This window comes from Xiphias gladius, chromosome 8 (genome assembly GCF_016859285.1).
Source record: "Xiphias gladius isolate SHS-SW01 ecotype Sanya breed wild chromosome 8, ASM1685928v1, whole genome shotgun sequence".
NCBI classification, from domain to species: domain Eukaryota; kingdom Metazoa; phylum Chordata; class Actinopteri; order Istiophoriformes; family Xiphiidae; genus Xiphias; species Xiphias gladius.
Window position 1 is genome coordinate 25,908,347 of NC_053407.1, and position 25,712 is coordinate 25,934,058.

A 25,712-nucleotide genomic window follows, 5' to 3' on the forward strand; every position below is an offset into this window, starting at 1 on the left:
CCAAGGAAACAGGTTGAAACATTAGAAATCGTTGGGACCATGAGTCCAGCGGGAGGAGAAATGGAAACCACACTTCGGAAATATAAAATATGGAAGATGGACAACTTCGGGAAAGAAAAGGTGAAACATCATCCTTCTTCTATTTACCCCGTTACACAGAGACATGATCAGACTTCGTGAAACAGCTCAAAAATTGACCCAAACTTCTGACGTACTTAGTGATACGTTTCCTTTGTCACATCAAGCATATTGCCTTTACATCCACGGTGGCATCCACTTAACACAGTGACATCCATCAAGCGCTCAAGGACAATTTACAACATCACAGGTTCAGTCATGCACATGCATTGTCTGCTGCAGGGAGTAGATGTGTGACCTTTGAGTTTATAATTTGATCTGACCATCAGACCTTCCTGCCTGCATCACGCTGCTTATATAACTCCAGGGCAGTGTTATGTACGGACCTGAAAACACACACCTGAACAATCCACAAGTGACACACTATCTCCTAATCCTCATTACAGAGGCATCTTCCGCTTAAAGACAAAGTGCACAACAGGGCCTCCTGGAGCCATTTCAAGGGCGTCTTAAGATCTTGCTGTTAGCCAAAGCCCCTTGTCTTTGAAACATAAGCCTCCTAAAGTTCTCGGAGACCCCCCCACCCCCCACCCCGCTCTGTAAGGGGAGGAGAAAGCGTCCAGAAATAGCCTCGGTGTTAGAACACCTGTGCTAAAGTGTCTGTTGTGTGGGACAATGTGGTCGTCTTGGAGGGCTTATCATCTTGGTAAATATAGACTCCTTGTGCCTCCTGCTTAACACATAACCCGGCAGAGCAAACAGCAGTGGGACACAAACACCCTGTCATGCAGCACAAAATAGAAAGGACCATTACATATCTGTCATCCACTATCAACAAGTCTTTGTCTCAGCTTCATTGAAACAGGAATTAATCAAAGTTCTCAGGATAAAAGTCTCATCCAAATGTTTAGTTACTTCATTTATATATATATATATATATATGTATGTAAGCTTACGTCTAAACTACAACACACATCAGTGATCTCCTCTGCATTCCTGATCGATTTAGTTACTCCTTCTGGGAAAGTTACCTTAGACAACTGTCTTTAAATGTAGAGCCAAGCTGGTGATAACTGCGGCATCATGTAGTTGTTGACTTGTGTGAATTTGTGCCGGTTAATTTGTGCCGGTATGTGGGGAAAAAAAACTTTCCCCTGACTGTGATTCCATTATTCTTTTGAGGCAATTAAACAATAAATGAAATATCAGTACTAATTAGACCGGTATATTGTAAAGTTTTATTTAAATTATTTAAATCATTTAAATGAATATACAAGTCTGTGTGTTCACTTTTACTGATTCCAGATTGCCCGTGTCGTTCCCTGACACTCTCAGTTTTTCTGCGTTGTGGTCATGCCATTTCTTGCATTTGTGACGGAGAGACGGGCAATGACTTGCAACCTTCAGTTGCAACTTACGCTGACATATATTTTAAAAACCAGAATAATCGATGCAAGAGTAGGACCAGTCCATGCAAAGGAATGTAATGAAGTGACACTAGAGGGCTCCTGATGACAGATAGATCAAGTACTGTGATCATCACATCCTGTCAGTAGCAAAATGCAATCCTAAAGCTGACCTTTCTGCATGTCAGGCAAGCCAGACCATGCAAAGTAAAGCACAGCTAAGCAAAAATAATACCCTGGGGAAACACAGTAAACAGGTATGAGAGCTGTGGGATGTATTTGTCCAGAATGCATTTGGTGATAACATCCAAAAAATCCAAAATCGAATGCCTTGTACAGCCTCTGACTTTGAACTCTCATGTGCTGGTTTTTCCCCAGGACAATGAAAGCAGTAAAGGCTGCTCAGGTTACTCCTACCGGACTAACTCTACCTCTCCACACAAGCCAGAGGAGTGTTCCAGGGATCGCGGGGAGCCCATGATCGGCCTCGCGTTCGGGACGCCGGAGCGCCGCAAAGGAAGCCTGGCGGACGTGGTGGATACGTTGAAACAGAAGAAGCTCGTGGAGCTGACCAAGACAGAACAGGACGGTGAGAGAAAGTCTTCGGTTCAATATGAGTGCATGGAGACTTGGATACTTGTGTGTTTTAACTGTAATGTAAGGAAACACACTCCCACGGTCATTTCAGCACTTAACATTCATACACTTGCAAAGTTTCAGACCTGGACGCTGCACAGTATAGCCACCCTTCCGCCTGACAATATTACTGAAGCATTTGGCTGCTGTCATGTGAAAGCCTTGTATCTCCAAAATATGAACTTTACCAAATCCAAGAAAAACGGTTTTGAATGACAAATGCATTTTTGGCTTTATCTAAAGAGCTTTGAGAGAGTTCTATTAGCTTCTAAGGTGTTACAAAATGGAATAAAGCCGTGGAGCAGGATATGATCCTTCAGCTTATTTGGAAGTAAAACATTTCATTGGAAATTTTGGGTTAAATACCTCCATTCAAGGGCTTTTTGATGCTGGAGGAAGAGGTTTCATTACTCACGCACGTCACCCATTTAGATTTCCCTCACTTGAGCGGCAATTTTAGGCAGAGTTATGTTTGATGTAAGAAGAGAATAGGCAAGCAACCAGTAGCCGGGAGTGGAGAGCTGTTTGTCCTCTTGCACGGCTGAAATGATTGGCGTAGCCGTTCTAACATATCTCAGGTGTTACAGATGAGATCCATTACAGAACTGACGTTGGAGCTACAGCAAAGATGGCAAGACAACCAGAACAGTGCTTGTAATGTCGTCCCATGTTGTTGTGTGTTGACAGAAATCTAGATGAATTCATATATATATTAATAAATCCTCAACCAACCACCATTTTCGATTGAAGTGATAGATGTACACACTAAAGTAGCGCAGGATCGTGTATATTTTGTGATACTCACTCAGACATAGATTAGATTCATCGAATCTAATTTGTTTTTGTTTTTTTTATGCTTTGCTTTGAACAGACTTTATTTGCATTTTCAGCCAGAAAGCGAGAGCAATCAGGCTGAAGAGCAGCACATAAACGGCAAGTAAATGTGCTGGTGCTGATGTCTGACAACAGCTGACCATACAGATAACAATAAATACTGGTATTATAGCAAAATGAGATACAGATTTCCGCTTTAAAATAACTCTAAATGATTTTTAACCATGCGGCACATTGTTAATTTATAACAGTGACAGCTGTGCTGTGGATGGAGAGGGACTGAAGAGCTTTTTTAAACAATTTATCCCCTCATATTTGATAGGCAGGATGTTACTCATTTACTCTTCACTCACACGTAAAGAGTAAACAGCCTTACCTGTATTTTCTTTTCCCTTTCCGAACACATCCTCTTCAGAGGAGCTTTGAACATCTAAAATTACAACTGACAGATCCCTCACTCGTTAGATCATAATATCAATCAGTGAAAACACAGGTTTCCCTTTCTCCTCTGCTCCTCTGATCTACACCACTAACACAGGAAAAGCGCTGGAGTCTCCCAGCATGCCTCAGCTTGCCCCTTGCTACCCCACAGCAAGCCAGATCTAAAACCATCTAACACCCCTCTTTACTGTTATGTGCACATAGTAATTGTGATGATATCAGAGGAGCGCTTGATCTCTCTCATTTAGAGGTTTTACTTTGTTATTGATACAGTAAAGTGGGCCAGAATGGGACAGCCAGAGGTGTAATACAGTACACAGTGTCTTTAGTTGAAAGATAGGTAGCTTTGCCTCTTATCTACAGTGCGGAAAATGGTTTGAGAGGAAACACTTGTGTGTGAGTGTGTGAGCGTGTGTGTCTGTATGTGCGTATGAGTGTGTGTTCAAAAGTGTTTTGACATCTTCCTGTCAAATCAAAGCAGGTGTGAGTGGAAGAAAATGCTGGGGGACAACTTCAAGTGTGCGTCTTCTTTGCAGTTTTTTTCCACCCCATGTAGCAGTTTCTCCTCTCCCGTCCAGCTAACCAGGTTCGACCCGGCTTAGCTCCTGCATCTTTTTGAGCTTTTTCTCGGCACACAGTCAGTTAAAGATATCAGAACTCATTTCCCTGTTTGCTGCTGTTTGTCTTGTGCAGCATTTTCCAAACCACCACGGTGAAAATGATCAAAACTTCATTTAGTTTTCTCATGGTTTCTCAGTTTTTTTTTTTCCATTATTTTCTTGCAAATGTTTTCAGGTCTTTTCTTGGACCAGGGAATATGTCAAGCTTTTTAACTGGTGGAGCAGGGCATTGCATACTGTGCATGTCATATTCGAAACAAAGGGGGTCAATAAAATGTTTCCTTTTCTTCCCCCTGTGATCATGTCACTCTTGGCTTCTTTTAGAGTATGTATATAGATTAAATTGTCACTCTTCCACTCCAGTTGTTTTCTTATCGCCTTGGCAAACATAGTATTCATAAAAGCACTGTAGCTCAGTGATCATAAATAGCACACAAAGAGACTATTTACCAAACATCTATCCAGATTCAGAAAACAAGCGCACGGTGTTGAATTTGAGGTTCCCTTATTGATGATTTGGGGTACAGCTTCTAGCTTCAAAATCAAAAAAACAAACAAAAAACACAAGTGTAAACAAGATAATAAAATATTAATAAAAATAATTTGAAAAAAATGGATGCACTTTTCATTGGAGTCAGTCCTGTCTAGAGTCTGAAAAGGCAAGCTCCACTTGTGCATAAAGGCAAACAGATCAGCCGTGGATTTTACATACACAGATACATCAGCAGCACCACGGTTCTTTTGTAAATGTAGCCTGAAATATTTCATCCAGTGATGCCCGAAAATAGCTCAGATTTCCTGCGCATTTTTCCTCCTCTTTAGGAAGAAAGAAAGAAAGAAAAAAAAAACCACTGCCTGCTACTGAGTTCGGCCTTTCTCTTGCTAATTAGTGGAGCTGCTATCCTCGAGGACTAACAAGTGACATTGATCACGCTGTAAACATTTGGCTTAGACAAAAACAAACAAGATAAACATTTACAATACAACCGAGCATAATGAATTATACAGCGGCAGCGTGAATAATAACTCTGTGTCTGGGCCTTGTAAACGCTCACGTAAATTGCTGCGATCCTTGAGGATGCATTGTAAAAATGTCTTTCATGCAGTGCTGCGGCAATGCATTTTGTTGTGGGCCTAATGTAAAGCTACATATGGAGATTGACAGGTACCTCTGCGTTTTTTCCCCTAATGAGTTTAGTTAAAATGGGAGGAAGTGATCAGTAGATGGCTGAGGATGAATGCTTCATTAAGTGAGTTCTCCTTCACTGGCAAACACTTACATTCAAAACTGATAAGCAATAAAGCTCCACACGCTTTTTCTTCTTCTAATTTATTAATTTGTTTGACTAATGCTTTCTCTCTTTCACAGTATTATTGTCTTTTAAAATTTTCTTTGTCTCCGAATGATGGGATTGCTGCTTCTTTTCCCCTTTCTAACTTTATCCTTCAACTCCAGGAGCCTTTCAAATCACTTTTGGCACATCTTTGGAATCACTCTTTAACCGGCAACCTTGCTCACATCCTGGTTTAAAGCTTTGTTGTGTTTTATTGTTAAAGGCAAAGCATTCAAAATTCATATACTGCTAGATTTTTTTGTTTTGTTAAAGGAATGTAACGCACACAGGAGTGCAAGGCCATCCTGGTAAATAGGCTTATAGACGGATTGCTGGGTTGACATGGACGAGAGATCGTTTTTATATTTCAAATGCTGCGTGGCAGAAAGCTCCACAGGTTTGTTCTGCGTTTGTTCCAAGTCCTTTTTTTCTGACTCTTCAGTGGCATGTGTTCACTTAGACTGACACTTAAAACATTGTTTTGTTCAGGATCCTCTTGCCGTGCGACCAGATTTGATCATCGGCACTCAAATGGCAAGCACATTAAAGCCTGAACAATGCCGTCCCTTGCCTCGTCCAGCGCCTCCTGCTGAAAAGGGCTCAGTCAGCTGAGCTCATCCAGGTTAGATTGGCTGTATGATCAAATGGAACAGACCCTATTAGCCACTGAGCACTCACTTAGCCTAACATGGCTGACCCCTCTGTGCACTGTAGCCAGGAGCTAAAGTGTGGATGATGGCGTTGTTAGCCTTCGTGCTGTGCTCACCCCCTGTTGGCACACTGTTAGCTGTCCACTGCTCAGAGGAGCCCTAAGTGCCTGTGACAGTTCTAATGAATAGACATGGCCTCGCTTTGCAATGTGGGAGATTTTTTTTTTTCTTTTTTCACCCAACTGCCGCCTCAGCTTTTAAAAGCTTCACCAAGAACTCATAAAGACTGTGTCAACTACAGCTGGTTGCTGAAAATGCAGTCCCTTTTACCTGGACTTTCATTGCAATCAAGCCGAGAGGGTCTGACGTTTTCTTGACAATTTAGCGTTTATGTTGAGTTGTGCCCGTATTGTGTGAAGGTTTAGATACAAAGGCTCACTGCATACAAAAGTGTTCCTCTATACTGTTAAAGCACTTAGCACTTAAACTGGTAGACTGGTTACTGAATAAAATGTTCAAGGCCAGGATGAGGGAACATCTGAAGAAAAAATGTGGGCACCAGACATGCTGTTGAATGGAAACACTCCTCTATCCTCTGTCATTTTGTAGCTAAAAATAAGAGATAGAGAAGGATGGGAAATGAATACCTGGAATAAATGGAAAAATAGCCTAAACGATAACCTGTCTATTAAAATTAATAGGTGCTTCATTAGCAATCACTAATCTGAATTCACCTTGTCTCTTTGAGCCCTAAATAGAAAAAGGGAAAAAGCAATCGGGAATGGACACATTTATCCGAAAATCCCAACCAAACCGGATTTTGGCTGATCGACGTTAAACCCCATTAAAGAGTTAAATCAAGCTTTCTTCGTGGAAATGACTGAATTATCATTATTTGTACTGTTATGCCTCCCCGGGGCCAACCCACTGTTAACAGGCCCTGGCATGGGCACGGTGCCCTCATGCCAACTTAGTCAGCCATCTAATGTGCCTAGAGCAGCTCTGGCGCCTGGCAAACACTTAACATCACACTAATCCCTGCTTCCACCGGAGCTCGTATGATTTACTGTACAATTCATGTGTTTCATTTGCAAATGAACTCGGGCTCAATTACCACCAAACTGTACTACTCCAGAGTGGTTATAAAACGGATACCTGTATGACTAACTTATGAATTCAGCAAAAGTAGTTAAACTGGACTAGAGTTTGGTCTCAGTCTCATTGGGCAAATCCTCCTTCTAAGTTCTAAAAAAGGATATAAGAACAACACATCTGCTATTTCCTTCAGAGATTAAACCGTGTCGAGTGACTGGATGGAACGAGGCTTCAAGTCAGACAGTGTAAAACTCATAGATCGGATGGGACACTGCTCTCTCATGTATTTTCATGATTGTTACACGCTGACCCTGTCCACATGGAGTCAGACAATTTTTGACAGTTAGCCTTCGGTCTGAATACACGTCAGTCTGAGGTTTGTACACCATCATCTCGGAGAATGCATTTAATCCACTGCATTAAAGCCAGAAGTCCATGTCGTTTTTTAAAAACAACAAAAAAGGATAAAAACAGCTCAACTCAATCCATACGCTAGATATTTATATAAACCCCAACCAATGATACAATTTCAGATTTGGTAACACCGCCAATTGCCCCTCCCATCATATGGAAACGGGCGGCATCACAGCTCCCAAGTTAGTGGCAACGTGATGATGAATTTCTAGTATCCAACAAACCGAGCTTTCTTCACATAAGTTATCAGGTCTGTCTTGAGTTGGGTTTTCACAAAAGTCAGTTTTGAGATTTCTGTATTTGTGTGTGTGCTCCTCTCACTGGTATAAAATGGGAGGGGCCCGGTTGGAAGAAGGTGAAGTCACACATTCACCAATAAGACTTTAGCAATATTTGAATCAAACTCTGACGACAGCTGTTGACTTGTGTCTCCAGGCCACTGTCAATCAAATCTGATCAAGCCACACCCACACAGTTCAGATGGAGCAGATTAACTGAGTTTTTGAAGTGTTAGAGTGGCAGAGTATTTCTAAGAAATAATACCTCAGGAGGGGTTTTTTTCAAAACTTTAATATTGATTGTTGCTAACTTAGTCATGAATTATTAATATCATTGAGAAAAACCAGCTTCGAAAACAAGTTTTTACAAGTTTTAAAACCTTGTAGTTTACTCTTCACAAAGACACCAGTCGAAGCCATTGTGTCTTCACTATATTTAACAAACAAATTACACTGTGAACTACATGCCGGGTATAACCAATATTCTGTACAGTGAGGGGAAAGAAGTTTGCAATTGTAAATATATCCTCCGCACTTATACTGTCTTGAGACCAGTTGTAACTTCTTGCGCAGCAACCGTTTTATGAGCCTTATCCTTGTACCGTGTGTTTAAGCCTGTCTGGTCCAGTTCGGAGGAGTCTGCACTGTGTCTTGAGTTGAGGCTAGGCCAGAGCTGGGCACCCAATCACCCACATAATGGCTTCCCCAGCTGGGAGAGGAGGTCAAAGTGAGGCCGAGCCTTCCTCTAACCCTGCCGCTTTGTCACAATAGAGACATTCTGCCAGGCTTTGCTTTGTTCTCCCTCACTGCTGAAAGCCTGTTTCAACATCTCTGCTGTTACCGCCACTCAAACTGTGGAAAGTATGTTCTCTTCTGGATGGGGTGTGGTTAGTTGACGGGTTAGGAGGGATCGGTAAACATGTGCATCCTCGACTTGTGTACCTCTGTGCATTCAGCGTCAACACCTGTGGAAAGGTTCAGCGATGCTCTACCTGGAATATAACATTTCCTGTGAGATTTGTCTTTTGTTACAGAAGAACAAATGGATCTTTCTTCCAGTTAGTGGCTTAGCTACTAGCCCAGGCTTGTCAGTAATACTGCTTGAAGGTTAAATCATCTGTAGGCTTTTTCGGTTAAGCTGGAGATGAAGCTATAGTGCCTGACCGAACTTCGAACTTACGCAAGGCCTGTGAGGCCTGACCTCTGTGGGTGTGTGTATGTGTGTAACTGTGTGTGTGTGACTGTGTGTGTGAGGGCTTATGGACTCATACACTCAGGTAAGAGTAGTTGTGATGACAGCTTAACCGGCGAGTTGGGTCGGCCCCGAGAGTTAAGCTTATTGACTAATTAACAAGCTCTTGGCTCTGGCACTATGTTTGCCTTCCTCTATGGGATTGGCAGCTTGAGCTGTGATTGTGTGCAGACAGAGGCTTTTGTCTGTGTGTGTGTGTGTGTGTGTGTGTGTGTGTGTGTGTGTGTGTGTGTGTGTGTGTGTGTGTGTGTGTGTGTGTGTGTGTGTGTGTGTGTGTGTGTGTGTGTGTGTGTGTGTGTGTGTGTGTGTTTGTTTGTTCACCAGTGTCCCAAATGCTGATCTATATGCACACCAAACAAAGTCCCTTCCCAAATTGCAGTATTAAGGGCAAAAGGGCCGCGCTGTGTGTGTGTGTGTGTGTGTGTGTGTGTGTGTGTGTGTGTGTGTGTGTGTGTGTGTGTGTGTGTGTAGAAAGGCTGTATTTCATCCAAACGTAAACTTAATTCTTTTTAATCTTGAACTTTTACTTTTATACATGCTGCAGCTGCATTTGGTGGTTAGCGCCGCTCTCCTCAGCCCTGCCAACAGGCTGACTCCCTCTGGACTTCTTGTGGTTGGTATGAATCTCTTCCCCTGTAATTGATAGGAATCTCTTTACTAATGATCAGCCACAGCCTGTGGGTCTTGACTACGAATACAGTCGGTGGGATGTGCCTGGTAGCCCTCTCCTGCTCAGCGGCCAGCCAGCATATTGTATAGGCGCTTGCAATGAGGTTTGCTGGAAGAGTTTTGAATGTCGTCCAAAAGAATCAGGTTAAATAGCGATTTTATCAAGTCCTCCTTATCAAGTCCTCACCTGATAATTTAGCATCTGCTGAAGGCCAACGTGACATAACTGTAACTGTGACACATCTTGGCTGTGTCACAGCCAAGATGTACAAACGGTACTATAGCACACACTGTTCCCAGTGAAACGTCACATGCATGGCTTTGATATACAGTATACTGCATCTAAAATTAACTTTTTCATTTTTCCAAACATTTTTTTTTTTTCTAACGAGTAAGACAGAAATCTGCTTATTTTGGGGTATTAAAATGAATAATAATGTAAAAAATGATCTAAAAATATATTCACAATACAATTAACAGCACGAACACCAGTATTATGCAACTTGGTTTGCAGTTTCAGTACAGAGGAAGCATGCTCTAAACAGTAAACTTTGCATTTTGCGGTGAACATTGCCTTGTGGACACAGAAAACACAGCAACATTTGGATGTGTGGAAACATAAAAAGTGAAAACCAGTTCCTTAAAAATATGAGTATTTTTCAAAGAAAATATTTAAAAATGATAAGCCCTAATAAAAGTCCACTGATCTAATTTCTACAAAAACTAGAAATGATCAAAAAGCTTCATCTCACTCTGACTATGAGACTAAATGTTATTTTGTGTTTGTGACTTTTTCTTCTGCACAGATTCTTTGTTTTGGCCTTGGAATTTTTTTTTGCTTTCAAATGATTCTTGAACCGCCACTGATTTTCCAAAAGTATTTTATGTTGATGCAGTAAAGCTGTTGCCTGTTGGGTTGTATTTGAGTATGTTTGATGACAGCTCCTATCACAGATGATGTAAAGAGCAGCTGTGTCATATGAATATTCTCCCTTTCCATCTCATCCTATCCACTTTTCTGATATGGACGTGTCAGTAGGATTAGGGTTGCAGCAGAGGGGGGTGCTAAGGGATCCACTTGTCTTTTCTCCTCTTTGGTCAGCTGCGGAGGGGTTGTCAACTCTGCCAAGACTCACTGCCGGACCCCCTCACTGATATTTAGGCTCCCTGTGCCCCCCCCCCCCCCAAAAAAAAAATCTCTCCTCTGTGACCCAAACCACAGAACCCGCCCACAGCAGCCTCCCTGAGGGCCCGACCCAAAACAACGCTTCTATTGTGTCTGAACCACACATTGCACTCTGTGTATGTATGTGTGGATGTCTGTGTTGATTTGTGTGTGTGTGTGTGTGTGTGTGTGTGTGTGTGTGTGTGTGCGTGCGCGCACGTGTGCTAAGTAGGGTAGGGTTTCATATATCATCCCTAAAGTGGAACCAGAAGCTTGGGTCTTGAACTGGTATTCTAGAAGCGTGCGTTTGAAAAAGAAGCAATTTCTGCACCCTGGATGTGAGCGTTTTCAGATTCGAGTTGTTTTATTTAATCTGGAAGTACAGAATTTAAACTTTATATAGAATGTGAGAGTGGAGGAATCTCAAGCCACACCAGTATCTTCATAGTTGAAGTCCAATTCAAATGTGTCAAATGTGTATCACAAAAATTACAACACGCTATAAAGTTTTGGTCCATCCGATCTAAATACAAGCTTTTCGCAAAATGGATTCTCTTATTATTAAAGAAAATATACAAAACGTTGATTTCAGAGAAAAAGGTCATTTCTGCTCATAAACAGAGTGCTTACATTGGCTCTACTTTCAACAACTTTGCTCTACTTTGAACAATGCTAGAGGAGGCAAAAAGAAAAACAATATGAGGGCTCCCTCATTAACCAGTGGAATAGATTTGACCTTGTTGCTGCTGGAGTGCATCCTATGCCCAAGCTACAGTACAGTCTTCGAAGCTTGTCAGTCACCTTAGCTTGATTGGTCTCCACCTCTCACACAAAGAACTCTGAGGTGGAGAATTTGGAAAATATCTTAAATATGTTGGGGCTTTTCTTTCTTCTTACAACAAATCATAGTTGAAGAATGAAATCAGCCAGTAATAAGATGTATCATCTGTCCAGGTGTTGTCTTGGCTTAGTTAAAGCGCCCTCATCGGGCCTTTTAAAGTCCCTGCCTTACCTTTAGTGTGATTTTTAAACTCTGTGTCATTCCTCAGAAGACAAGCTTCGCCCCTGTTGTTCCCTAACATCCAGGTTGCAGTGGCCTTTGAAATCGAGGCTGTAATGCAGCGCAGGCCCGACCGCTCGAGCTGCACAGCAGGGATCAGCAGCCGGGCTTTTCTAGCATTAAACTCACCCACCCAGTAGAAACACTATCCTTTGTCTAAATCAGGTCTGCGGGGCTTTGACCGAACGCCGCACGCACACAGCAGCACTATATATATATATGCTTTTTTTTTTTCTCTAAAACAAGTGATAGTTTGAGAAGAAAAAGCAGCAGTAATGAGGTGCCTCCTGTGGTGGTGTTTTTGCTGCTTTTTTAAGCGCCCTCATCGGGCCTTTTAAAGTCCCTGTCTTACCTTTAGTGTGCTTTTTAAACGCTGTGCTTTTCCTTGGTGTACAAGCTTCCACATTGTTTTTTTCCTCACATCCAGGCTGCAGTGGTCTTTGAAATCAAGGCTGTAATGCAGCGCAGGCCCGACCGCTCTCCGGCTGCACAGCAGGGATCAGCAGCCGGGCTTTTCTAGCATTAAACTCACACCTTCGGCTGAAACACTATCCTTTGTCTAATTCAGGGCTCCGGGGCTTTGACCGCACGCATTCAGCATCACGGCCACCTTATATCATATAAAGTACTTTACACTGCGCGGAGTGAGTACTTTGGGAGTATTTTTGGCACGGGTGGCTCTTAGTGGGAATCAAAGCCACAGCCAGGCAATGTTGGGACCTGACCTTATTCTCCAAGCTGCAGGTTAAGTAAAATACAGCATTTACATTTTGTATGCGTTAAAAGGGCAAAGGTCATAACTTAAACTTTATACCAAGTACACTTATTGTAAAGTCAGAAATGGTGTTAGATGATTTTCAGCCTCTGCCACGTCTTCTTGTCAAGTCAGTAGATAAAACACTAAAATAATTTAAATAACCAACAAACTTGACATTAACTTAACCCAATATGCTCTGCAGTTTACAAAAGCAACAACTATCATATCTCTTCCCTTTGCTGTACTTACCTATTAAGCATGTTTCAGGGATCTATTGTGATATGGTGAAGTATATGTGATAGACTTTTTGTTCATTGTTTAAGTCCATTGTTCCGTTTCAAGCATTACAAATGAACCTGGATTAGAGCCGTAGCTCAAACTTACTCAGCTTTCTAGGCTTCAAGTCCATCTGTTAGCGCGTCGAACCCAAGTAAAGATACTTTGTATTTATGAAAAGTAGATTCCATAAAAACTGGATTCATACCCATGAATGATTTCAGGCGCTCTACAGGCTGCTTCCGCAACACATTTCCAGTCAGGACAGGAGACACAAATGCTACAATCATTTTCTTTTGTTTCTCAGAACAATAGATACCTTAATTCCACTGACTCACTCCAATATGCTCTTTCCGACAGTTTACCAGGGCTTAAACACTAACAAACCAGATAACAATAAGAGTTGATAATCGATTCATTTTCTTAAGTCGTTTTTTTTTTTTTTTTTTAACAAAAATTCACTGGTTCCAGCTTCTCCAGTGCCAATACATGCTGGTTTTCTTAGACTTCTATGAGAGTGAACTGATAAAGAAAACGATTGCTAGTTGTATCCTGTCAGTTTACAAAAATATCAACTGTGCGCTTTTGTAACACTTCTTTAAGTCGCAGGAATGTTTCGTCACATCAACTCTGAGAAACTGCATGTAATATTATTTTCTAGAGGAATTACAGTTGGGTCTACTGTTGCACATGTTTAAAATCAACCTGGATGACAGCATCAGTTTAATGTCAAAATTATGGCTGCAGGACAAGCAAAGATAACAAGTGGCCCGCTCTGTCAGGACATACCGGGCGTACTGCTGGCGAGTAAAAGCAAAAAGTGCGCGTGTGTCTGTGTGTGCCTGTGTGTGTTGAAGGGGTTGGTGTATGAAAAAGGGGTTACACAGGGCTACTATCTCTCAGAAAACCACCTTCCCCCCAGCCAGGAGGGCCGGCTGCTTTCTCAGGCCATGTTCTGCGACAAGAGAGTCCGGGTGTCATCTGACAGATGAAAATAGTGTGTGTGTAATAGACACCGTGCTAACATGCAGCCAGGCTAACCACTCTGCAGTTTAATGGTTTTTCAACACTGACTGAACAGTGTGTGTATGTGTGATGTGTGTGTGTGTTATAAACCTTATAAACATTAAACGTCTCAGCAGTGTAGTGGTATTCTTTAATCAGTGTGTGTGGTGTGCATGTATGTCCTTCAGAGCGCAACAGCGTTCTCACATCAGTGTGTGTGTGTGTGTGTGTGTGTGTGTGTGTGTGTGTGTGTTTCCTCCTCCTGGCCGGCCTGTCTTCTCATGTTTGGACATATGTTGAGTTTTATTTCACTGAGACATCAATCCTGCTGGCCAGCTGTTAGGACAGCTGCTCTCTCTGTGCCTCTCTTGCTCTGTTTCTCTCTTTCACTCTTGCTCTCACTTTATCTCTCTGAATCTTTCTATCTGTCTGTTTCAGTCGGTCTGCCTCTCCCTCTTTCCCATCCTTTTCTCTTTAAACCACTGTCTTCCTATTCTTCTACCCTGTCTTTGTTTCTGTCGGTTGCTCTATTATTTAGCTCTCCGTCTTTTCAGTCACTCTCTATCATGTACTTTCTTTTTTTTTCTCTTTCTTTCTCTCTTTCTTTCTTTCTTTCTTTCTTTCTTTCTTTCTTTCTTTCTCTCTCTCTTTCTTTCTTTCTTTCCTCTCTCTCCGATGCTGTGGGGTTTGCAGCTGAAGACACGCCACTGACATTGACATAAATTTGGATTTGAAAAAGTGTAGCTGTCAGCTTCCTAGTACACACATTCAGTAGCAAAGTGAAGACACAAAGTGTTTTTTAGAGCTGCGTGTGTTACACAAACATCAGGCAACCACTAGAATATTGGCCTTTGTTATTTTTATCATTAACTAATTTTTCAGATTACTGTTTTTTTTTCTCTCTACCTTGGCGTTCTGCAGAGTCTAGAGTTCCTGAGCTCTGGCACGGTACATTGTGTGTGTATGAGAGAGTGAAAGAGACGTTGTGTTTCTATCCAAATGTCAAGTGAATTATAAGGAAACTCTTGAAATGTCATCAAAATATAAAACAGGTAAAACAGGCAAATGAACTGGCTTCCTCCCGAATGCAGACCTGCTGCATCTCAGAAAACAAGTGGAAAGTTTCTCACAAAGATTGTTTGTTAAATAGTTTTTTTTGTCTTTTTCACATTTCATGCCTTCACCTGAAGTCAAACACGGAAAAATATATCTAGCTAAAGACCATACCACCACCATGGAGACTTGTCTTGTCACTGCATATAAGAAACAACGTCTGTTATTTCAGTGAAGGTTTGATGACATTTTCAGACACCGTTCAGCTGCTCAATGACAAGGAAACCAAGCTTTCCAGAAAATGTGTTTCCTAGACAAGAAGCGTGTCCACTGTAAAGATATGTAATAATATTATATACCGCAATAGAGGAGCAAAATCGCATGAGTTATTTTGGGCGTTCTGGAAGTAAAAGTAAACGTGGGCATCACTTTCTCTCAGTTAATTCACCAGTGCGAGTGATGAACAACTGCATTAGAAAATAGCTGGTTCTGTGATTGAAAGTCAAAGGTGCAAGCCTTTGTGATAAAAAAAAAAATAAAGAGAGAAGTTGAAGTAATAGTTCAACATTTTGGGTCTTTATGCTAAACTAAGCTAATCACCTGCTGACTCCGGCTTCATATTTAACACACAAGACAATGTGAACGGTTTCAATCTTTTCATCCAGCTCCTGGCGAGCAAATAAGCATATTACATAACTATTTCTTTAACTCCAACTCTAAGAAACATCTGTGTGCATCGCTAACAACAAGGCAGTAAAGATTAGGGGAGGTAGGAAGTAAAGGAAGGTGAAGATTATCCTTACAAAAGAAACTCGATAAAACGTTCAGCAATTGAATTCAGTTCACTCTCAGATTCGGAGTCGATTTTGGATGAATTTGTCAACTGCGGCAACAAACCTCTCCAAAGCAACAACATCTGGTGCATATGGCCGTCGTAGTATTTAGAGCCATCAGCTGAACCAAAGTGGCGGAAAAACCACCATTTCCCCAAAATGAAGTTAAGATAAGTAAAACTGTCGGCCATAACATAAATCTTGTTACCAACAGTACCTACATTATCCAGGACACTCCTATGATTATATGCTGAGATACAGTAAGGTTATCATTAAAACTAAACTTTGACATGGAACTGCGCTACAGCTTCGCTCTGCTCTAGACAGTTTACTGAAAATTCATTCCATGAGAAGCTTTTATACACATGGAAACAGAGAGAGTGAAAGACAGAAAGACAGAAAGAGGGAAACGCCAGAGACTCAGTCTGAGTGGAAGCCTGTGGCACACTGTGTTGTTCTTGGCAGTGGCTGTTTGGGAGTGTTGATGCTTGCCTGCCACACACACGCACACACACACACACACGCAAACACACAAACACACACACAGTAACAAACGCACAGTAAGTTGCCTGTGGCTCATGTTAAACACCCAAAACACTGTCTCTTGGCAGGTTGGCAGGGGGACAGGTGATAAAAGTGTGTTTACCCCAAACACTCGCAGGCTCACTCGCTGCCTCAGCGCTGATTTACTACGACTCTCTCTTTATCCACTTCTTATCTCCTTCACCCTCCTTCTGTCTCTCCTTCACTTCATTTTGCTGCTCACTCATCCCTTCTCTCTGCCTCTCCTCGCCGTCTTTCACCGCCAGTGCTGAAACCAACTCGACACCGATCTCCGGGTTAGGGGTCCGAAAAACTTTTATGTACAATAATTCTGTTGTTTTTTTGTTGTTGTAGTTGAAGACTATAAAGAAGGTGATTGATAAGCTACTTTTGGAGTCAACAGTTTAAAATAAGAGAAATAAAACGCTTTATCATCAGTATCTTGGTTTATCATCAACATGCAGTATATATATCTCATCTGGTCATCTTACTCCTCAGCTCACCTACCACATTGTCGTCTCTCCTACCTCTCGCCTTTGCTATATTTCTCCCACTTCCTTTCTTTCATCTACTCTTCCTTGACTCCTCGCCGCATTCCTCCCACCTCTCCCTGCTCTGCTTCAACTCATCCATCTTCGGCATTTCTTCTTCACTTGATAAAGGAGCTGGTGTTCGGACAGCAAGGAATTTTTATCCACCCTCCAATCTAAACAGCACTTGATCCCTGAGTCGGTGGCGGGGACAGATAGAGAGCCATCTAGGGTAAAACATCTCCCTCTCATCCTCTCTCATCCCTCTCTCATCCCTCTCTTTTCTCCTCTTCCTCTTCACCTTCCCCATGTACATCTTACCCCTCCCATCCCCTACTGTCTCCTCGTCTGATCTGTTTATTGGTAGAGGGGGTATAAATTGTGCATCAGAGTACACACACAGTTGACTTATGCAGATGTATCTTGGAGTTTCATGTTGTATTTTCCTCCCTAAGTGCTCCCATAAATTTTGCTCCCTAATTTTGTTTAATTCCAGGCCCGCTGAATGAGCGTACTTTAGGTCTTGTGATAAGAGAAAAAAAAGCCTCTCATCCTGGCCCCATCCTCCAGCTTTCCCCCTTTATGGGCTGTAAATATCACCCATTGAACCAAATATACACAAATACATATCCAGTGGAGCCACTTGTCCCATAAATCTATGAAAAATTTGGTGGATTCCATTGTCCCGAGGTCAGGAAAATTGTATTAATTACCTTATTTTACTGCAATGTGGGTCATCAGTCTGGAAATACCCTCTTTTTTTTTTCCCGAATATGGGAAATCAACATCAGAAATTACTGTAGTTTTTAAGTTGTTTCTTTGTGTTATGGCTGTCTGCTCCCTCCCTCCCTCGCAGCCATTGCCCCCCCCACTTTGTTTACATTGATCCCATGCGATCTGGACGGCTGCATTAGCTTATTTACAACAATCATAATCCGACTGTAAACATGCAAGGCTTTAATGGACTCAATGAGGAAGTTGTACTCGGCTGGCGGACGGCATCTCATGACCACACAATGGGCCCATACGCACAAACTAAACATTAAGCCATTCACAATAGGCCATGTGCCCTTATGAATGCCTATAGAGCCTTTTGTCAGGATAAAGGCACCACAAATGAGCTATTGTCTGACTTAACCATTCTAAATCAGGCAAGTCCTCAGGGGCATGTTTTCCACACAGCGCCCAAGAATGTCTCCTTTTTTGTGTGTGCGTGTGTGTGTTTGTGTGTGTGTGTTTTTTATGTCCTTGGTGACTGAGGCTTCGGCATGGGGCCCTGCATGACCGTGACACCATCTGTGGTGTGTCCGCTGGCACGAAAACCAGAGTATACTCACAAACTCAAGCAGTTGAAGGAGCGGAAGAACATGCACAGTATATACAAGGGAGCAGTTTCATATGCAGACACACTCTGTCAAGTACTTGATACCTGAAAGTGGTGGAGAAAGTATTCAGATTTTTATATTTAAAGGTTTAATCGTTGGGATGTCAGTCCCAGTTGATTCGGTGTCACCTGTCAACCCTTTTTACTAGAAGTTACATTCATATACAATTAAACCTTCTTCCCAGTTATGCTGTGTTGGCAACGTATTCGCTAGCTGGATTATGTTCAGAGACAACATTTTTCCTTTTTTTTTTTTTTTTTGAATGAATGAATGAAGCACTACATTTATGAATGGCAGTGGAGTTGCCAGGAGGTGGTGGGGGCGAGGGTGGGGGATTCAAAGTTTACGACAGTCACACCACAGACCGGAGTTTGCGTCCAGAGACCCGTCTGTGGTCAGGTTTAGGCAACGAAAGCACTTTGGTTGAGATTAGGGAAAGATTGTGGTTTTGGTTAAATGTAAATAAACTGGCTGTGTCTGAAGCCACCCTGAGCTTTTTTAGTATTAAACCGTACCACCATCTCTCCCCAACCTTAACCAAGTGCTGTCAGTGCCTAAATATAAACATATAAAAGTTTAATAATCCAGTAGTAACTACAAATGGACGTTGTACTGTAAGATCAGATATTTTGGCAGAAAACAAACATGTTGTCTCTGAAGATTTTACTGATACTTTCAGTATGAGCCTATTAGCAACTAACCAAATACATGTATTTACAACATGTCCTCATTATGTTAATACAAAATGCAGTTATGTTTCCTAAAAAATGTATTTGCCGGTGCAAACTAGTTTTACATAAATGTAATTTCTAGGAGACGGGGTTGCGCCTATGGTTAAGGGCAAGTGTGTTTCAATACAGTAATAGCAGTCCCATTTCATTCGAAATGACGTGTATTGACGACTCTGGACAGGAAACGTGTTTTGAGTGGCTACTCTGTTGGACAAGCAACAGAGGAAGATTAACTCATGTACAGTTAGGTACATAAGTATTTGGACAGTGAAACAATTTTTGTAATTTTGCCTCTGTGCACCACCACAACGGATTTGAAACGAAGCCATCAAGATATGATTGAAGCGTAGACTTTCAGCTTTAATTCAAAGTATAAAATAAATTAAAAATTAAAATTACAGCCATTTTTATTCATAGTCCCTCAGTTTCAGAGGCTCACAAATAATTGGACAAAACAAACATACATGTTTATGAAAATGTAAAAACACTCAATTACAACTAAAAGCCTTGCATTCAATACTGAGGAAAAAGTACACACTATTAGCCATAACAATGTGTGATATGTTATAAACTTGTATGTTTCGTATAGTCTTAATCTGCAGAGGAACCTGTCAAATCAATAGTGGAGTTAAAACTACAATTTTTCCGTCTGAAATTGAGTGAAGTGGAAGTAGCATAAAACGAAAAAATGTAACTAGTAACGTCAATGTATTTAGTTACATTTCACCCCTGATGCCTGACAGCATGCGTACTGCGCTCTGTCCATGTCTGTCTTTCTTTCGGGGACAATTCACCCACAAACACACACAGACACTCGTGCTCATGCTTGCACATGTGCAGTTGTCTCCCAGCGGGCACGCAGCTGGACAACGACGTCGCTAGATGTTGATATTCGGTTTGGACATAGGTTGTGACATCGGGTGACCAAAATCCGATGTCGGGACAACGTCTAATTCCAACATGAATTTGACATAGAATGCTGACGACAGCTGACGTTGATATTTTGTTGGTACTAAGTCGTGTTGTTGAGTAACCGAAATCCAACGTCTTCCAAACGTCTCATGCCAACGCCATCTTGACATAGGATATCGACATTCTAGTCGTGAGGTATGGTGACCACACACCAGTCCCTGCCAAACGTCTGCCAAACGTCAGCTAAATGTCAGCTAAATGTCACAATGTCAGTTAGCCGACGTTGGGTTGTGACGTCAACCCGATTTTCGTTTCCAACTAAAACTGAATGTCTTTCCAATGTTAGAGTTGCTACAGTCCAATGTCTTTCTGACGTTACAGTGACGTGCGGTGTCAGCTGGGCTGTCTCTCTGTTTGTCTCTCTGCTACCCGCCTGGTGAAGAATTGAAAAGTTCCCATTGTTTTAATAAAGTTCACAGCAGGACTGCAACTGAACAAATGAGACCTTATGAATCTTATGAGACCACATGTCTCTTATGTCTATTATCCTGAGGCTATGAGACACATTGTGAGAAAGAAGACAGCCACAAATAAGACGCTGTGTCAAAACAATGCAGACATTCTCGTTTGGTCAGCTGGATGGCTGCTACGAGGAAATGGTTTCTTGTTCTTATTTTTAGAAATGTAACAATTCGTAGGAATTGTATCTTCTCTCTCTTGTACTTTTCCTCTGTCTCCTCTTTTTCATTGCCGACTTTTATCCTCCTCTGGCCTCCTCAAAGTGCTGGCAACAATGAATATCTTTTGGTGTCTTCAGTGATGTTACCTAACTGTTTTGACTCAATGGATAGTACATGCATAAATACAACAAACAAAAAAATACAAATCTTTTTTATATTACTTCAAAATTGTTCACAAATCTGAATAGATTTCATTTCAAGAAGGTGACAGTGATAAGTTTAGACTTATTTTGGTTGATGTTGAACTTCATGGACCTCAGTGACTATCGAATCTCTTGACGAGTCTGGATGGAAAGCTGTTTAAAAACACCAAAAGTGAAGGTGATCATTTTCTGTTTTTGTGTTTTTGTAGAACCTTGCATGGAGAGGCTCCTCTCCAAGGATTGGAAGGAGCGCGTTGACCGCCTGAACGCCAACGAACTGCTGGGGGAGGTCAAAGGTAAGAGTCGGAGAGAAAACACCCACATCCAGGGCCGCATGCACAACTACAGCTAAATCTACATTCACTTTCACACCAACAAACAGTGAGATGTCAAGGAAAGAAAGAAAGAAAAGAATAGAAAAGACAGACAGAAAGAAAACTTAATTCTATTACAAAAACTCGTAAATTTCTGAAACTTGCAGATCCTCAGCATCTGAGGATCCTCTCCTTATTGTTTCTGGTTGAACCAAAAACGAACATGATTGTTATAAAAAAGGTTAATTGTACGTGCACATAAAAGGAGACCGGTTTACAAAGCTGAATTCAAGGTAAGGTAAGTAAAGGTGAAATATTCTGTAATTCTCTCCTCCATAAGTATACTTTCAGCGTGTTTCTGCATATAAAAGCGAAAGAGTAAACGTTCTTTCTAGGCCTACCTGTCACTATAGAAAGAGCAGTGAAAGCCGCAGTCCAGGTTGTAATTGTAACTTTGATTAAAGGGTGTATATGAGGGAAGAGGCTGCACATGCTCCAGTATTTTTGTCTGCATCAGCAAATAGCATTTATGAAGCTATAAATCGCACCAAGGCAAATGCATTCCTTACATGCTCTGGTATTCAAAAGTGAAAGTAACAGCATTGTGAGGGGACCTAATATTGAAATCTCCATCAGCGGCTGCAGCAGGAGGGACAAGCGGAGAGGGAATGAAATGCCTGTCATCCTTTGAAAGTAAAGAAGGCAGTCATTTTAAATGATATGACCAAAAACTAGCATGTTTTCTGTCTTATTCTCTTCATGACTCATTGTTTTTCTCTATCTGACAAAGTAAAAGGAACTCTTCTGAAGAATAGCAATAAAATATCTTAGGGGTTAAGTTTTTTTTTTTTTATACAAATACCATTTGCAGTAGAGAAACTCTGTAGTTTACAGTTGATTTTTTAAACTAACTTTGAGGCAAAGTGGTGGATAATGAACAGCTCATTTCCATTTTCCCTCAATTCTTTTTTTTATACTTTCTTTTGTGGATATAGATCGTATATCGGCCTTGCTACTGTAAAGTAACGTTATCTTATTGGAGTGGTGGTTGTGCTGGGAAATAAATCTGGGTATTTTTTGTTGTGCAAATCTTTAAATAAAAATGACATTCAAAAGCAATGAGCCTAGGGGCAGTAATGCTCACTGGTTATTAAGTAAAACAATGTCTGTTTGATCTCCCTCTCATCCCCTTAAATGTCATCTGCATTTTTTTTAGCCATGACTAAGTTCATAACTCAGTCATGAACAGAGAATGCTGAGAGTTGCTGCAGTTCTGAATTTTTACAACCCTGTCGTCAATGATTTGGACGACTTACGCCTACCAAAAGATAAATAATAGATAGTGGTAAAATACATGTAACTTTAGAGAACCGACAGATTTACATTGAGAAATGCTTTCAATCCCCTGAGCCACGGCGAATTCTGTTTGTGTGTCGGAACATTAGTCTCTGCACTCGAGCTCCTCTCAGTGAGAGAAACCGTTTGTGATCGTCTCCCGTTGAAATGGCAAGCATTTCCTCTGTGGAAAAGTGGAAAGAACTGGACTACAGAGAAGCTTCCACAGCAGAACAGCACTGACATTGACTTTCGCTCCAGGACGGAGATCCGACTCTCTCTCTTTTCGTACCGACACTCTCCCTGCATACACACACACACGCAGACACACGCACAAAACCTACTTAAACACCTTTTCCAACGCATCACCGGGGTATCTGTTACATAGCTTATCGCTCTTTAAGAGACGGTCTGGATTGGTGTGCCACATAAGTCCAGAAATTAAAAAGTTTTATTAGACTGCCATGGCCTTGAACTATTAAGTTGAAAATTCAGTTCATATGACCTATTTTCATCAGAAGTAAGTCATATAATTTCCACTCGTTGAATATTTTATTAAAAATTGGCATATCTGATCTCAGTCCAGGTCAAGTGCCAGATTGTTCTTCTCACAGACATTTACACCTGCGGTTTTTCTTTTTCTGTTATATGCCTATGTATTTAAGATGAAGATATAGACTTAAAGATGAAGAAAGCTTTTATGATGGGTTATGCTGTCAACTGAAAATGAGAAACAGATACAAAAAAGCTCAAGTTCACCCAGCTGACATCTGTCTCTCAAACTCCACTAAATATCTCTCAATGCTTTTGTGTAGTGAATCTGATAATTCAATGAGTCATTTTTCACACTGGAGGCTGCACACTTTTTTTTTTCTTTTTTTTTTTGAAAATTAGAAATGCAAGGTCATTCAGTTTTCACCTTACATTTTGTTTGCAGTGAGTCTATTTATCTCTTACTGCTATAGGTTTTATTTTCCTTTTTTTTAATCATCACATGCCTCTTTTCAAAGCCATTGTTTTTAAAACTAAACTCCTGTCACACTGTTTTTATTTATTTATTTAGTTTGTGTGTGTGTGTGTTTTTGCTCTGCTGATCATCTGATACTAAAATTTTTTTTTCCAAGTTCATAGCAGCTCTTTTCATTTCTACCCACTTTCAGAGGTCAGGTTATTTTTTTTAATCTTTTCTCTCAACATTTATTTATCCCTCAAATCTGTCACGAAATACTAATCACACATATAATACGCAAGTTAGCTGAGAAAAAGTATGTAGCAAACTTTATCAGGGCTCCGACTTTTCTCTCAAGTCGGATGAAGATCGAGAGGAAAAGGTTGCGAAAACAAAAGCCGTATTAAAAGGGGAACAGTGTGGTCAGGGGCATTTGCTGCCCTGAGTTGAGCCTTTCAAGAAGCACTTGCTTTCAAGCTCCGTACAGATTGAATCCATCCTAACCTTACCCTCACTACACACTGCATGTCTTAATAACCCAACAAACCACATTGACTGGTGAAACGTGTGGAGGCAACCTTGTCGTTCTAGAAATGGTAGAAGTTATATACATCTAAATAGCAAAAGCAAATGCGTTTTGAGGGAAACAGAGCAGACCGTATTACGCAACAAGTCCTCAAACCTAGACAACCATATATGTCATTTACCCCTACCTTATGATACGACCCATAGGAGCGTACCTGAGGCAGGCGGACTGGACCTTCATGGTCACGGTTGCAATAATAAACATGTAGTTAAGGTCAGAGAACAGTCATGGTTCAAACAAACACCATTGACTATCAGTTTGAATGGGAAAACGAACAGCGGTCTCCCTCGTCAAAGTCCAGTGTTTCGTCGACCCATCAACCCACCTTGTCCTCCTCGTTATGTGGACTTGGTCTGTCGCCAGCCTTCCTGCTTTGCTCCAGTCAGAATTACTACAGCGGCTAGAGGCCGTCTAACAATAAAACGTAACTATGGGTCGCAAGAAGCGGCTTGCACAGACGACCTATGGAGTCGTTTTTATCGGAGGACAGTCTCAGATTATGTTCTTAGTTAACATAATGAGGAACTCTTGGTAATCAACAAATCTGGAAAGTCGCAGAAAAGGCTGATACTGCACGGATCAGTAAAATGTTCCTTGACAATGCATTCATTCGCTGTCTGTCAAAATTTGTCAAATTGACATACAACATCCACTTGTAGTGAAGCCTGGACTCTGGTGTCCGAGTCCTGCGATTTGCACTCCTCCCGCCATCCCCTCTGAACCCCACCCTGTGACTCTGGGGTGGTAGATAAATGCAGCGCTTCATTCAGTCAAAAAACATTGTCTCTGAACATGATCCAGCCAGCGATGGCGTTTGTCACTGCAATGTAATTGGGAAATCAATTTAGTAATCTATAAATGGAAATTCTAGGTGACCAGGGTTGGTGGAAGGGAAACATCCTGGATTTAAGTGCTGCCTGAGAGGCTTAGGAATCAGCAAGAAAGTCCCGATGAAATGACAGATCAATTGTGATCAGATTTAATGGTCAATAATAATAGCTCAAATGAAGTGCTCACCTTTTCCTGGCTCCTCTGTTTAAAAAACACAAGATCATTCTTATTGTGTAAATAGTAGCTTCATGTATCTGTTTTTCAGTGTGTGTAATTCAATATTTCTGAATAAGTATGATGTTATTTTTTCTCTTATTTGTGTGACAGAACCCTTCTACTGACATGGTTAAATACATTATGACTGAGGTTCAGACAGGCAACCAGACCCAAGGCAACAGCTATACATACAAGCTGGAATGTGCAGTTTATCGATTTCTTGTGTGTTAGACGCTAATAAACACGCAGAAATATAGCATGTACCCATACATGCATGCACATTAAGGACCACACACACACGCGCACACACACACACACACACACACACACACACACACACACACACACACACACACACACACACACACACACACACACACACACACACACACACACACAGACACACACACACACACACACACACACACACACACAACAGATGTCTCTGTTCATCCAGCTGCGTCCTGACCAAAGAACGCTCTGATTGAATTCAAGAGTCAGAGTCTTTTATTTCTTGATGGCTGACATTAAGCCAGATCTGGCTGACCTAAATACACGAACTCAGCTGTTGCTCTGTGGCTCCTCACACAACAACCTGAACCTATTTGTTCAGTCGCAGTTATTTTTAGGGCGACTTATCC

General features: G+C 41.4%; 1 protein-coding gene across 4 annotated transcripts in view; it reads left to right on the forward strand.

The window, feature by feature from the left end:
- LOC120793850 (transcription factor SOX-6-like) overlaps positions 1 to 25,712 on the forward strand; it is a 109,371-nt gene that overhangs the window by 40,772 nt on the left and 42,887 nt on the right. For all 4 annotated transcript variants that reach the window (XM_040134290.1, XM_040134293.1, XM_040134291.1 and 1 more), the window contains 2 exons: positions 1,863 to 2,073; positions 21,050 to 21,136. In XM_040134290.1, coding sequence (XP_039990224.1) covers positions 1,863 to 2,073; positions 21,050 to 21,136 — 298 coding nt within the window. The remainder of the gene's footprint in view (positions 1 to 1,862; positions 2,074 to 21,049; positions 21,137 to 25,712) is intronic.